This window comes from Phocoena sinus, chromosome 3 (assembly GCF_008692025.1).
Source record: "Phocoena sinus isolate mPhoSin1 chromosome 3, mPhoSin1.pri, whole genome shotgun sequence".
Lineage (NCBI taxonomy): Eukaryota > Metazoa > Chordata > Mammalia > Artiodactyla > Phocoenidae > Phocoena > Phocoena sinus.
In genome coordinates, this window is record NC_045765.1 from 63190040 (window position 1) to 63204584 (window position 14545).

A 14545-nucleotide genomic window follows, 5' to 3' on the forward strand; every position below is an offset into this window, starting at 1 on the left:
TATTTGTTTTCAGTTCTGAAATTTTTCAAATAGTTTATTTTTAGAAGTAATAGGGGAATTCTTTCTCCATATGGAAGTATAACATCTCAGCTAGATATTGCAAATAAAGCTAAAATTCCTTTTGGACCACCAGCCCCGATCTTTCACGTTCACTATAGAGTGATACTGTTGGTTATCTAGTGTGTATGTTCCTCCAAGTTTTTTCCCCCAAACCTAGATAAGTATATACCCAGAAAATATGTGGTATTATTTTTATGTTTTTTTTAAAAAATGAGTCACATCTTTCACATTTATGACGAACATTGGTTTTTCAATCAGTAAATCTGAGAGAACTATCCAGGTTTGAACATACAGATGTGTTTTATACCTTGAACTGTTGCATTGTATTCCATAATGAGCTATATAACAATTCAGCTATTCTCCCTGCGATACTTGTTTATCATTTAAACTATTACAAACATTATAATGACTGTCCTTGTACATTCCCCCTTGTATACCTGTATGCTTCTTTAGGGTAGGTACCCAAAGAAGAGTTGTTGAGTCATAAGGTTTATATATTTTAAATGTAATAAATCTTACATTTGCTCCCTCAGAGTGGCTACTCCCCAAATCACTGTCCAGAGTAGCTGTATCAGTTCATAACTCCCTGTAGCAATTTATAAAAGTATTGTTTTCCTCCATTGCCTTGCCCATATTCTGTATTACGAAATTATCTTTTTGCCGGTCTGATGGGGAAAAAAGTTATTTGTATTAATTTTTATTTCTGTGATTGCTGGCAATGTTTAGCAATCTCTTCCAGCCGTTTTTTCTCCTGCTGCTATTACTTAAGTGGCCCCATGTTAAGATGGCAGAGCCAAGAGACCAAAGCAACCTGGATATCTGAGTTTCTGCATGTGAAACAGTTGCCCCAAAGAGTTGCCTGGACCTATAGGGTACTTCGAGTCGGCGAAATATACACTTTGCTGGGTTAAGCCTGTGTGAGACATACAGTGTTGATCTTGTGTCACTGCCCTTCCCAGAAACCTACAGTAGTTCTCTGTTGCAGGAATCAATTTCTAAATACCTAGCTTAACATTTTTTATTACATTCTACCTCTTCTTAATACATCTCTTTCCCTTTACATGTATACATAGTCTTCAAGAAACTATGTACTTTCATAATCTGTGTCTGTATTTAAGCCATTAGCCTTCCCAGCCTCCAAATAAAACTTTGACACTAGTCTTCATTGGATAGGTGAACTCCAACAGAGCTCAGAAGTTCAGGTATAAGAAATGGGTTTGGAAAATAGGGAATTTTGCCAGACCTGGTAGGCTGGAAGATGATGGGGTAAGTGAATTGAGGTTGCTAATGAAAAGTCAGCTATTAAATCCTGGCTGGGGTCAGGAAAGGAAAAAGGGCAGATGAGCTGAAAGACAGTGGAGAAGTTTTAAGAAATTAAGAATTCCTATTGGAAGAAAACCTTTTCCTTTATGTTTTCTTTGTTTTAAAGAAAATAGTAAGTACTGGGTGTTATGAACTCCCAACTTAATATCAGGAAACAACTTCGTAGGAAAGAACAACAGATTTATAGTCAGGCAGCCTAGGTTTCAGATTTCAATACTCCTGCTTCCTAGCTATGTGACCATGGGCAACCTTTATAACTTCTCTGGGTGTTGGTTTCCTAATCTGTAAATCGGGTAAAATAATAACATCTACCTATTAATTCATTTAATTGGAGGAGCAACCCTAGCCCTAATAAGCATTAGTCCTACTACAGCCTTCATTACATTTATCATTCTTATTTTACTCACTATTCTTGAATTTGCAGTAGCCCTTACTCAAATTAGATAATCTATATAAAAAGCATGTAGAAGGATATATTTGCTGTAGTATACCTATTTGGTAAATATAGTGAGCACTCAGCTGTTAGTTTCAATCATCATCATCATTATTCCCATCAGATAGCTAGGTTGAGAGGATTCCTATATGAAGATCTAAGTTTTCTTCATGACTTAGAAAGCAGATCTATATGCTTATAACTCTTTGTGTTCTCTCCACTATTAGACTGAGCTCCTTGATGGTAGGACCCATCTGTTTTCATCTTTTCTAGCAGAGTTCCTGGCATAAAGTAGAGTATAGCAGAGTACTGAAATCAGGTGAACCTGGGTTTGAATTTCAACTTCACTGCTTACGTGAGTGTGAGGTCTAGGGCAAGTTGCTTAGTCTAATTGCCTCAGTTCCTCATCAGTAAGGTAGGGATGATAATAATAATGCTTGCCATTTAGGGTCTAGTAAGGATGATGATTACTCAGTACGTTGTAAGTATCATTACCAAACCAGTTTATAGATATGCTCTTGTGGCTTTGGTTCACTGTGTTACTTTTATGGTTGATCTCCTTTTCCTTGGTCTTACCTCTGTAGGAATCTTGGAATATAAAATATCTTCCTCATCCCAACACCCCAACCAGACATTTGTCATTTTAAAATTATATTCAGTCTTTGCCTTTCTGTCTACTTCATTACTAGATGAGATTTTTTTCTTTGTATCTAAACAGTAGACACTAAGTAAGAGGAACACCTTTGAGCTGGAACATACTCCTCTATCTTCTGTATTATTGAAACCAGTTATTATTGAAACCAGTTATTGGTAATTATTTGATTTTCTGCTTCCGTTTTTAGTACTCATAATAGAGCTATAAAATGGCCTCTAAGCATGGCTTTAGCTTATTCCACAGGTTTTGATATATAGCATTTTAATTTTTATTCTGTTTAAATATTTTCTAATTTCCAGTGTGACTTCATTGACCTATGGACTATTTAGAGGTTTGTTTTATAACTTCCCAAATACATAATAGTTTTCTAGTTATCTTTTTATTACTTATTTCTACCTTATTTGCACTGTAATCATAGGATATTCTCTGTGTAATTTTAACCTTTTGAATTTTGTCGAGGCCTGCCTTACTATCAGTGCTTATAAATGTTTATGTATATACCCTAAAATTATGTATTCTATGGTTTTTTTAAATAAATTTATTTATTTATTTATTTTTGGCTGTGTTGGGTCTTCGTTGCTGTGCGTCTTCGTTGCTGGGCTTTCTCTAGTTTTGGCGAGCAGGGGCTACTCTTTGTTGAGGTGTGCAGGTTCCTCATTGCGGTGGCTTCTCTCGTTGTGGAGCACAGGCTCTAGGCGCGCAGGCTTCAGTAGTTGCAGCACACAGTCTCGGTAGTTGTGGCTCACGGGCTGTAGAGCACAGGCTCAGTAGTTGTGATGCACGGACTTAGTTGCTCCACAGCATGTGGGATCTTCCCGGACCAGGGATTGAACCCATGTCCCCTGCATTGGCAGGCGGATTCTCGACCACTGTGCCACCAGAGAAGCCCAAAAATGTATTCTGTAGTTGTTGATTGCAGTGTTCTGTGTGTTGATATATACACTTCAGGTCAGATTTGTTAATTATGTTCATATCTTCTGTATCTACTTTTTTTTATTTGCTTATTCTGTCCCTGAGAGATGGGTGGTAAAAGTTTCGTGGCATAATTGTAGATTCATCTAGTTCTTCTTTTATTGTTTTCATTTTTTTACCTAATACAGTTTGAGGCTGTGTAACTAGGTGCAAATCTATTTAGTGTTGAACTTTTTATCATTATGAAATGTCCCCTTTTGCGTCTATTAATGCTTTTGTCTCAAAGTCTACTTCATCTGACATTAATATAACTACATAAGCTTTCTTATGGTTTGTGTTACTATTTTATATAGTCAATATTCATGTTGATTTACTCACACATTTCCGATTTTCATTGGTTTTCCTTCATCTAGAAGCTTTCATTTGGAATCATTTTCTGTCTCCCAGTGGATTTTCCTCACTGTAGATCTGCCGTGGGAGTATTTCTCTTCATTTCTGTTTCTCTGAAAATGACTGTTTTGCCCATTTTGAGGACTGGTTTTACTGGGTGTAGAATTCTAGCTCTTAGAGATAACACTTCATTGTCTTCTGGCTTCCAAGTTGAGAAGTGAGCCATCAGTTTAATTTTGCTCTTGTCAAAGCAATCTCTTTTTTTCCAGACTGCTCTTAAGACTTTTCTCTTTGTTTCTTTCCCCAACACTTCTACCCTGGTGTGCACAGGTATGGGTTGGCTTTTATTTATCTTGCCTGTAATTCTTAAAGCTACTTGGTCTGTGAGTACCTTTTTTAACTTTGAAAAATGCTTAGCCGTCATTTCTATGCCTTAAGTACTCTTCTGTTTCTATGACTCCGGTTATTCAGATGTTACCTTCTCACTGTATATCCTTTGGCTCTTGGCCCGTCTCTCCTAGCTTCATTCTTTTTACTCTCCATGCTTCATTCTAGATATTTTTTCAGACCAATGTTTATTTTTCTGTTTTTTCTTAGCTCTGTCAAATTTGTTACTGAATCCATCTGTTGACTTTCTATTTTAAAATTTATTTATTTATTTATTTTTAATACCTTTATTGGAGTATAGCTGCTTTACAGTGGTGTGTTAGTTTCTGCTTTTTAACAAAAGTGAATCAACTATACATATACATATATCCCCATATCTCCTCCCTGTTGCATCTCCCTCCCACCCTCCCTATCCCACCCCTCTAGGTGGTCAAAAAGCGCCTAGCTGATCTCCCTGTGCTATGCAGCTGCTTCCCACTAGCTATCTATTTTACAGTTGGTAGTGTATATATGTCCATGCCACTCTCTCACTTCGTCCAAGCATACCGTTCCACCTCCCCGTGTCCTCAAGTCCATTCTCTACGTCTGCATCTTTATTCCTGTCCTGCCCCTAGGTTCTTCAGAACCATTTTCTTTTTTTTTTTAAATTCCATATATATGTGTTAGCATACAGTATTTGTTTTTCTTTTTCTGACTTACTTCACTCTGTATGACAGACTCTAGGTCCATCCACCTCACTACAAATAACTCAATTTTGTTTCTTTTTATGGCTGAGTAATATTCCATTGTATATATGTGCCAAATCTTCTTTATCCATCTGTCTTTTGATGGACACTTAGGTTGCTTCCATGTCCTGGCTATTGTAAATAGTGCTGCAGTGAACATTGTGGTACATGACTGTTTGAATTATGGTTTTCTCAGGGTATATGCCCAATAGTGGGATTGCTGGGTCATAAGGTAGTTCTATTTTTACTTTTTTAGGGAACCCTCCATACTGTTCTCCATAGTGACTATCAATTTACATTACCACCAACAGTGCAAGAGGGTTCCCATTTCTCCACACCCTCTGCAGCATTTATTGTTTGTAGATTTTTTTGATGATAGCCATTCTAACTGGTGTGAGGTGATACCTCATTGTAGTTTTGATTTACATTTCTCTAACGATTAGTGATGTTGAGCATTGTTTCATGTCTTTGTTGGCAATCTGTATATCTTCTTTGGAGAAATATCTATTTAGATCTTCTGCCCATTTTTGGATTGGGTTGTTTGTTTTTTTTATATTGAGCTGCATGAGCTGCTTGTATATTTTGGAGATTAATCCTTTGTCAGTTGTTTTGCTTGCAAATATTTTCTCCAACTCTGAGGGTTGTCTTCTCATCTTGTTTATGGTTTCCTTTGCTGTGCAAAAGCTTTTACGTTTCATTAGGTCCCATTTGTTTATTTTGGTTTTATTTCCATTTCTGTAGGAGGTAGGTCAAAAAAGATCTTGCTGTTATTTATGTCAAAGAGTGTTCTTTCTATGTTTTTTCCTCTAAGAGTTGTATAGTGTCTGGCCTCACATTTAGGTCTTTAATCCATTTGGAGTTTATTTTTGTGTATGGTGTTAGGGAGTGTTCTAATTTCATTCTTTTACATGTAGCTCCAGTTTTCCCAGCACCACTTATTGAAGAGGCTGTCTTTTCTTCATTGTATATTCTTGCCTCCTTTGTCCAAGATGAGGTGACCATATGAGCATGAGTTTATCTCTGGGCTTTCTATCCTGTTTTTTTGCTAAAATTCTTAGTGTTGTCTTTCTCTGTGTATGTCATGATCGATAAACTGGACCAAATATGGCCTGTGAGCTGTATGACCTGTGAGCTAAGAATGATTTTTACATTTTTAAAAGGTTGTTTAAATTTTCAAAGAAAAAAAGAGTAATACCACAGAGATTGTATGTGGCTTGCAAAAGCGTAAAGTGTGTACTCTTTGGTCCCCTGAGGAAAATGTTTTCCAACCACTGGTATATATTAAATACAGTTATTTTAGGATCTGTATCTGATAACTCCATTTTTTGGAAGTTTTTCTTCACTGGTTTCTAGAGTTTATTATTTCCCTTAGTTTTCATGAATGCCATCTTGTCTCCTAATGTGCCTGGTTTTATTTGAGCAATGGATATTGTGTATGGAATTTGTTTTTAGTATTTTGAGGCCTAGGATGATTTGTTTTTTTTTCTGTGGTGAAGTTTTGTGTTTGCTTTCAGTAGCTGACTGGAAGCATTAGTAATCCTGTATAACTTTAATCCAAAATCAGGGATTGAGATGATTGTAGAATGAGCATCAGTTTACTTTTGGATCACACTTATTTACTAGGGTATAATGTACTTTCCAGGGTCCAAATCCAAAGCATGGCCCTTCCATGCTAGGCCTTCGAATATAACTTTTGTCTCTCTAACCAGGGGCTGTCAGAAGTGCTTCTCAACCTGTTTGCCTCCTCTTTAGGAATCAGAAAATACTCTTAAGAGAAAAGCACCTTCAAGGATCAGATTGTGTGTGTTACTGTTTTTCTGTATATCTGAGTTACAGGATTCATCTGAATTACCTATCCCAGCAGGGGAAGTTTGTTATGTAGTTTTTTTCATGTAAATTTTTATAATTACCATGACTTCCTCTTGAGATAATATAATTCAGGCTTGGACGTTTTCTCCTTCAGAGTATATTTAGTTTCCACTGTTAATGCATGTGTTTCTTTAACATTTTCCTGTAATAAAGTAATGTGAAACCCTGCTCTAAAAAGTAAATAGATTTCTCTCAGTAGTCCTGAATAGCTAGTTGCAGAGAAATTATTTGGAAAATACATCATCATATTGCCTTTGTAAAATTTTCTCTCACCGCTTTGGAGCACAGTGGTTTGTATCTTGTCTCAACTCCTGTAGCATTTATTTTGTAAAATTTTTTAAAGTTTTATGGTGCGAATTATATTATACAACTTGTATCGCTGACCATATTAAAGATGAGGTGGTGGAATCATTTCCTTCTGCATCTCTTGTATTCCTATACCTAGCATAGACATTCATTAAATAATTATGATTACTAACAAATTTTTTAGGGGCCAACTATAAGCTAATACAATATTAAATGAAAAGAGGCTTACTAAATTTTTGGAATATTGAATGCAGTCAACTGTTACCTTTTTTAAGTCTTGGTGCCAGATGCTGTACTTTAATCCAAGATTTTGCTGTTTTGTTCTGGAATTAGCAACCATTTTGTGTTAGTGAGGTGTGTGTGTGTGTGTGTGTGTGTGTGTGTATGTGTGTGTGTGTGTGTGTGTGTATGTGTGTGAGAGAGAGAGGGAGGGAGGGAGTGAGCGAGCGAGCATTCCTACCTTTTACGGTAGCAACAGCTGATATTTTTATTTGAGGAAAGGCCAGTTTTTTCCTCTGAAATACCATTACTCATGGTAATGTCTTTTGAAAACTGCTAAGTGGGCTTCCACTGTAGGCTTGCCTAACAGTCAGAATGCTGATTTGGTTCTTAGCACTTTCTAAGATTTTTCCCAAGAATGGAGAATTTAGATGAGAAATTAGGTTGCACAGAAATGTACATAAAACAAAATGTTGTTGCAGAAGTTACAGTGTGTCAAGAACTCTTTAAAGGTAATGCTTGATATTTAGATTATCTTAAATTATTTTTCTTTTTCAGCTTCCAGCCGATCTTACCAAGATGCACATTGCAGACAACCCTCATCCACAGGTGACTCATGTGTCTTCTAGTCAGTCTGGTTGTAGCATTGCCAGTGACTCTGGGAGCAGCAGTTTATCAGATATCTATCAGGTAATACGTTAGGAGTTTGTTTGCTGTGCATATGGCTTTTTTAATTCTGCCAAATACCTTGTGCTTGTGCCTTAGGTGGTCATGTATCTTTTAACTAGGGTGTGAAATTCTGACATAAGGTCTTTGAGAAAATATGCTTTGTTTACTGTGTCAAATTTACAAGCCTAATGAAAGAGGTGATCTATCTTTTGAGAGTGATTAAATATGGTCCAGCAGTGCATGAATATAGAGTTCTTTTTAATTTCTTTTATCCAAGTGAATCTATATTAATATATAATATTTGCGTTAGAAAATGGTTCTTAAAACAACTGAACTTAAATTTATAAAAAGGCAATTTTTATTATATTCAATAGTTGATTAGTTAAGTCTTCTATAAGTAAAGTCATGAAGAAGATTAGACTTGCCTTTGTATTGTAAAGACTTAAATTTTCCAGTGGCCACATTTAAAAATTAAAAGGAAACAGGTAAAATTAATTTTAATAATATATTTTATTAGCACAGTATATTCAAATATTATTTCAACATGTAATCGGTGTTTAAAAATTATGAATGAGTTATTTTTTCATACTAAGTCTTCAAAAGGCAAAGTTTAATATTAACTTACGGCACACCTCAATTCAGACAAGACACATTTTTCGAGTACCACATATGGCTAGTGGCTACCATAGAGTACTGATTTGTTGTAATAGAATCATTGTTGTCTGAGGAAAACAGTTTAGATTGTGGTTCTGTTGAGTTGCATGGATTTAGCTGTTTTATGAAAATCAGCGTTCCTCTGTTAAGGGAAGTTTGCAGGCAGGTGCAAAATGGAAAAAAGCCTCCATTTTTGGTTTATGTGAGGCTTTTTTCTACAAAGATTGTTGCTGTGGACATGCCATCTAAATCCCCCTGTTTGGCATTTTATAGTAGAGAGAACAAGGAATTCTTCTTGACCATTTTATAGTAGATAGAACAGGGAGTTTTTAAAGAGTAAAGTTAAAAACAGTGCAGTGTTTCTGGGGTCACTTACTGTGTTCATGGATTTGTTGGGCTTCATGCATTCTACCCCTCCGCAAAAGAAGTATCTGTGGATTAAGTTAGAGTTGTTGCATACCTAAAAGTCAAAGTACAGCTGTGCTTCTCTGGACTCTTTGTTTTTCCTAGGAAGAACACTAAGGAAGATTGACCCTGGATTAATTTTTTAAAGTTCAGGGATGTGGCTTTAGATTTTTCTTTAGATTTTTCTCAAGATAAGTGGGAATGTCTGGACCTTTCAAAGAGAGACAGTAAAGCAGAGATGTAATGTTGATGAACTATAGGTACCTGAACTCACTAGTATATCCATCTCTAAGCCAGATGTGATCACCTTTTTGGAGCAAGGAGCAGAGCCCCCGATGGTTGTGAGAAAAGGGACAAGAGGATAGTGCAGGGATTGAGGTTCAAGGTCACTTGGAAAGGCCGTGCTTTACACTGAACTGATAGATGGGCTGTACACAGTGGGGCCCTGATTCTTTGGCAAGATCCTGGAGGAGCTTCTGAAGAATTGTGCTTATATTAGCATCCACAGGATGTTCACCTACTGGATGACCCACCTGAAGCTGGGGCTCGAGCCTACTTGCTGGTATGGTTGGAGGTCTTCTCCTGTAGGACCATGACCATGTATGTGGCTGCCCTGCGCCAACCTTTTGTATGTTTTCCTTCCTCAGTAGCACTTTCCACAGTTCATTCTACCTTTTAAGAGATTCATTTTAACATAGCATAACATGTGGACAGGTATCCTTGCCAGCTTTCCTGCACATCAAAAAAGTCCCTTCATTACAAAATAAACAAGATACCTTTTCATACCCCCAGAAACCTGAAGGTTACCATTGGCCCTCCTCCCCTGATCATGATAATTCACTGTTAAGTCATATCAGTTCTGCTTCCTATGTCATTGTGTTTGTGTGTTTGTATGTATATGTTTGATGCTGAGATGTAATTTACAAATAATAAAATTTACCCTTTTTAGCGTAGCTTACATGAAGACATAGATTATTTCTATCACCTCAAAAAGGGCTTTGTATGCTCCTTTTTAGTCAGTTCCTTCTCCTTATCCCCAGCTGCTGGCAGCCACCAATCTGTTTTCCGCCCTTTTGGTTTTACGTTTTCCAGAAGGTCACATAAATGAAAACATATAGTTAAAAGATGATGCTGTGAAATGCGTCAACTAACGAACAAGATAAAATAAGTTTTAATGAATTTAGGGAGAGTAAACAGATGAGCAAAAACGACGAAATTCAAGAACCAAAACAGAAATTCAGAAATTTCAAGGAGAAGACTATTATAATACTAAAGTCAAATATGCAAAAATGTAAGATAAACTCTTTTAAGTGCAGCCAAAGAAGGTAAAAGTCCCCAAACTCAGACCTTGGTTAAGCCTAGGACACTAGCCAAAGGATATAAACAGAATAAAGGTTAAAACAAAACAAATATACAAAGATAAAAACAGAAGGAAAAGAAATCAGAATCTTAAAGTAAATAAATACATACGTATTTGTCTTATACTGTATACATGGAATGTATATATGAATTCAAGACGTGTTACCAAATAGTAACAGTTTTTCTGCTGATGGTAGGATTGTGGGTAGTTTTTATTATGTTCCTTCGGCTTGTCTTATGTTTTTCTCAATGGACATTATTATTTCTACATTTAAAAAATTTTAGAGGACATAAATAGAGTGTATAGTTAAAAATAAAAGTTGAATAAAATTGTGGGAAAGGATTAAAGGAATTATTACTAGAGGGTAAAAGGAATATGAACAGAATAATAATAGACTGATAAACTATATCTCCTATAATATAGAATTTCTAGACCTACAATTTAAAAAATTAAAAAAAAACAAAAACTATGGATAAGGTAAATAATACCAACTAAATTATGTGTGTGTGTCCAATTGGGTCCTCAGGACTAAAAGAGAAGAAAAGAGCATAGAGTTAAATATCAATACTGGACCTTCAGTCTCTCTCTTAACCTCAGGCCTCCTTTTAGTACTTGTGAAAGGTGTGAATACACTCTTTGGTTAACAGATGTTTGGTCCACACCAAAAGGTCCTTGGTATTTGATCTTGTCCCAGACCATTTGGCATGGACCAAATATGCTCATGGACATTTTGGACAGGACCAAGCATCCTTCAAGGCACCTTTTAGTTACAGATGTACGTTGCCAGTGTATATACCTTGACCAGCAACATTTGAAATAGTTTTCCTGGTTATCCAAATTTCAACATTTGAGAGGTTTTAAAAGTGAATACGTAACCCAGTCATGGCCTATAACAGTATAAGCAGAGCCTTACAAAATATGCGAGTACATTTAACCCTTGAACAAAATAGGTTTGAACTGCATGGGTCCACTTATACGTGGATTTTTTTCCCCCAATAAATACATACTACAGTACTACACGTACAGAACCGCACGTACAGAGGGCTGACTGTAAAGTTATATGTGGATTTTCAGCTGTGGGGGGGAAGGGGGTTGGTGTCACTAACACCAATAGTTTTCAAGGGTGAAATGTATTTTTAATTTGGAGGATTGGAGGGGAAAGAGAAGAGGGACATACTAACAGCAGTTTGTAACAGGAATATTGTTTACAGTACCATTTTATATGGCCAAATGTATGACTATGCTCCTATGTATTTCCTTCTTGAGAGCTTTCATGTGTTCTGGTTTAAAAGTAAAAGCTCTTGGATCTCAAAGAAAGTTCAAAATAAAGCATTTATCACAGGTTAGAAAAAATGCAAGTAATTGTTTCAGTATGAATATGTTTCTAATCAGATTAGCTTAAAATTTAGCTAAGAGTATGCATTAAGATGTTAGAATGTTCTTGGATAGAATATGTATCTTCAAAGAATACTCAAGAGAAATAAGGAGGGTTGCTTTCTGGATTCCTTTTCCAAGAGCTGGAGGATTGTAAAATGTAAAATGTTAATTATTGAACCTAAAGCAGTTGTCTTGTCATTAACTTATTTTTAAATAACCTGAGGTACCCATTCATCCCCCACCTATCTTTTTTGGTTTCTATATAGGAAGTAAATGTGATCCTAAAAATCCCACCTCATGGAAGCATAATTCCTTAACTCAGAGCTCTACTGCCAATCTCTCCAAAACTCTGGTGCCATCTTTCCACCTGCATGTTCTTTTGATACTTCAACTAGCTTTTTGCCCTGCTACATGTTTTCTTCCACTTGTCTTTAATATTTCTGTTAAGAATATCATGTCTCCTAGGCAAAGTCTCAGTTATCTTTGCCTATTTCCATTTTTTAAACTTCTCCTTTCATTACAAGAAGAATGACTTTCCTTCTCTTAAAAAATCTTCAGTGCTTCACCATTATCTAATTTACACTCTTCATTTCAAATTTATATTCAAATTCCAAGCCTTTCATTTCTAACCATAGTCTGCAAATCTGGTTTTATATTCCACTGTTTCCCACTTAACACATTCTAGATTCTGGTCCATGACAAATACAAATGCTATTCCCTGAACGTGTTTGTCTTTTCCCTAGCCCTGTTTTGGTAATGCTGTTCTTCCTGCAGCTCCACCTGGATGACATTTTCCTATTGCCTCTCACATGTTGGGACCTACAGCAGTTTTTCTGTGGCTCTTATCACTTTTTTTCACTCTGCTTTTTAGTGTGGTTACTTTTAAACTTGATCTTTTTCTTCATCATGGTAAATTTGTAGTGTGCAGAGTTTGTTTCTTCCTTTTGTTGTCTCACACTGAGTTAAGCACAGTGTTGGCACTTAGAAAGCAATCTAGAATTTTTTTTAGTTGAATTACATTTGAAAGTAGAAATCAGTATTTCCAGGGAAAATGCAGAGGATCACTGCTAACTAATTGATGATCCAGACCAACGGAGGCATTACTTTGACCACCTGCCCTGTTGTAGAGATAATGGAATGGGCCGGCCTGGACAGCATTATTGTGAAGGATTAATTTCACAGGGTTCTTGCCCTGACTAGAAAGACAGAGAGGAAACATAAGGACTAAGTGATCCATGAAAAAGGTTGAATGAAATATTAAAAATGGGAATTCAGAAAAGATAAGCACTGAAAGTCTAAGATTCTGGCTTAATATTTGCTCTAAATTTGAGAATGTGGCTTCTATAAGCTTGTATAACTTCTTATTCTAACCTGTAGTTCCCCTCATCATACCTCCATGTTTATGTAGATGCAAACAGGAAGAGGAAATCCGCTGGTGGTTTATTTGGAGAAGGCCAAGTCAACAGAAAATCACCTCAGACTGTCTGCCTCACCAAATTATATTTACACATATACACATTCATACTGTGGGAACAAGAAAAATGCAAGAAGTTTAATACCTGTCTTGTTAGCCCTTTCACCAACATACTTTTGTTTTTTTCTGGGCTTAATCCATTTATCATAATATTTCTGAGGGTCTGCTGTATTCCAACTGCTGGGTTAAAATAGTTGAAAGGCCAGGGCTCCGATCTTTTTCGAACCCTACCTTAATGAATGTGGCATATCTTTTGACCTACTTTTTTCTAACAACTTTGATACTATGTGAGTCTCTGTTCAATTTTCTTTTTGGCTTTTTTCCTCTCTTTCCTTCAGTTTGGGTAGTTTTTATTGCCCTTCTTCAAGTTTACTCTTCTTGCAGTTTACATTTCTTTATTGGTATTTCCCATTTTACCCTTAATTATGTTTGTACTTTCTTTTGAATCCTTGAATTTGCTTATAATAAATGTCAAAAATTCATGTCTCCTAATTTCATCATTCCTGCATCTCTTTATATTGATTGGTTTTTCTCCTGATTATGGGTCACATTTCCATGTTCTTCATCTGTCTAGTAATTTTATATTGTATGCTGGATATTGTGGATACTACATTTAAAAAAAATCTTACCTAGTTATTAAAGAAACATTTTTCCTAGGAACTGCATCCTCAGCAGCATCATATAGTGACTACCAGTCCTGATGGTCCTCATATCTACCTTTACCTTAAAGACCTGGCTTGCCTTTGTTTAGTCAAGGATTTATATATATTTTTAAATTTTTATTTTATTTATTTATGGCTGCATTGGGTCTTCATTGCTGCTTGCAAGCTTTCTCTAGTTGCAGCAAGTGGGGGCTACTCTTCGTCGCAGTGCAGAGATCCCCACTGTGGTCGCTTCTCCTGTTGTGGAGCCCAGGCTCTAGGCGCATGGGCTTCAGTAGGTGTGGCACATGGGCTCAGTAGTTGTGGCTCTCGGGCTCTAGAGCACAGGCTCAGTAGTTGTGGTGCATGGGCTTAGTTGCTACGCGACATGTGGGATCTTCCCGGACCAGGGCTGGAAGCTGTGTGCCCTGCATTGGCAGGCGGATTCTTAACCACTGCGCCACCAGGGAAGCCCTGGTCAAGGATTTAGACCTTGGACTCTATGTAGCACATTTTGTACACTTTTTTAAAAATTACAAAATCCTTTGTAATTTTTTAGCATGTTTCTGGCCACTCTTTCATATATCTTTTTTTACATCTTTATTGGAGTATAATTGCTTTACAATGGTGTGTTTGTTTCTGCTTTATAACAAAGTGAATCAATTATACATATGTTCCCATATCTC

General features: G+C 36.4%; 1 protein-coding gene across 9 annotated transcripts in view; it reads left to right on the forward strand.

The window, feature by feature from the left end:
• RAPGEF6 (Rap guanine nucleotide exchange factor 6) overlaps positions 1-14545 on the forward strand; it is a 226987-nt gene that overhangs the window by 114524 nt on the left and 97918 nt on the right. For all 9 annotated transcript variants that reach the window (XM_032626259.1, XM_032626251.1, XM_032626257.1 and 6 more), the window contains one exon: positions 7838-7969. In XM_032626259.1, coding sequence (XP_032482150.1) covers positions 7838-7969 — 132 coding nt within the window. The remainder of the gene's footprint in view (positions 1-7837; positions 7970-14545) is intronic.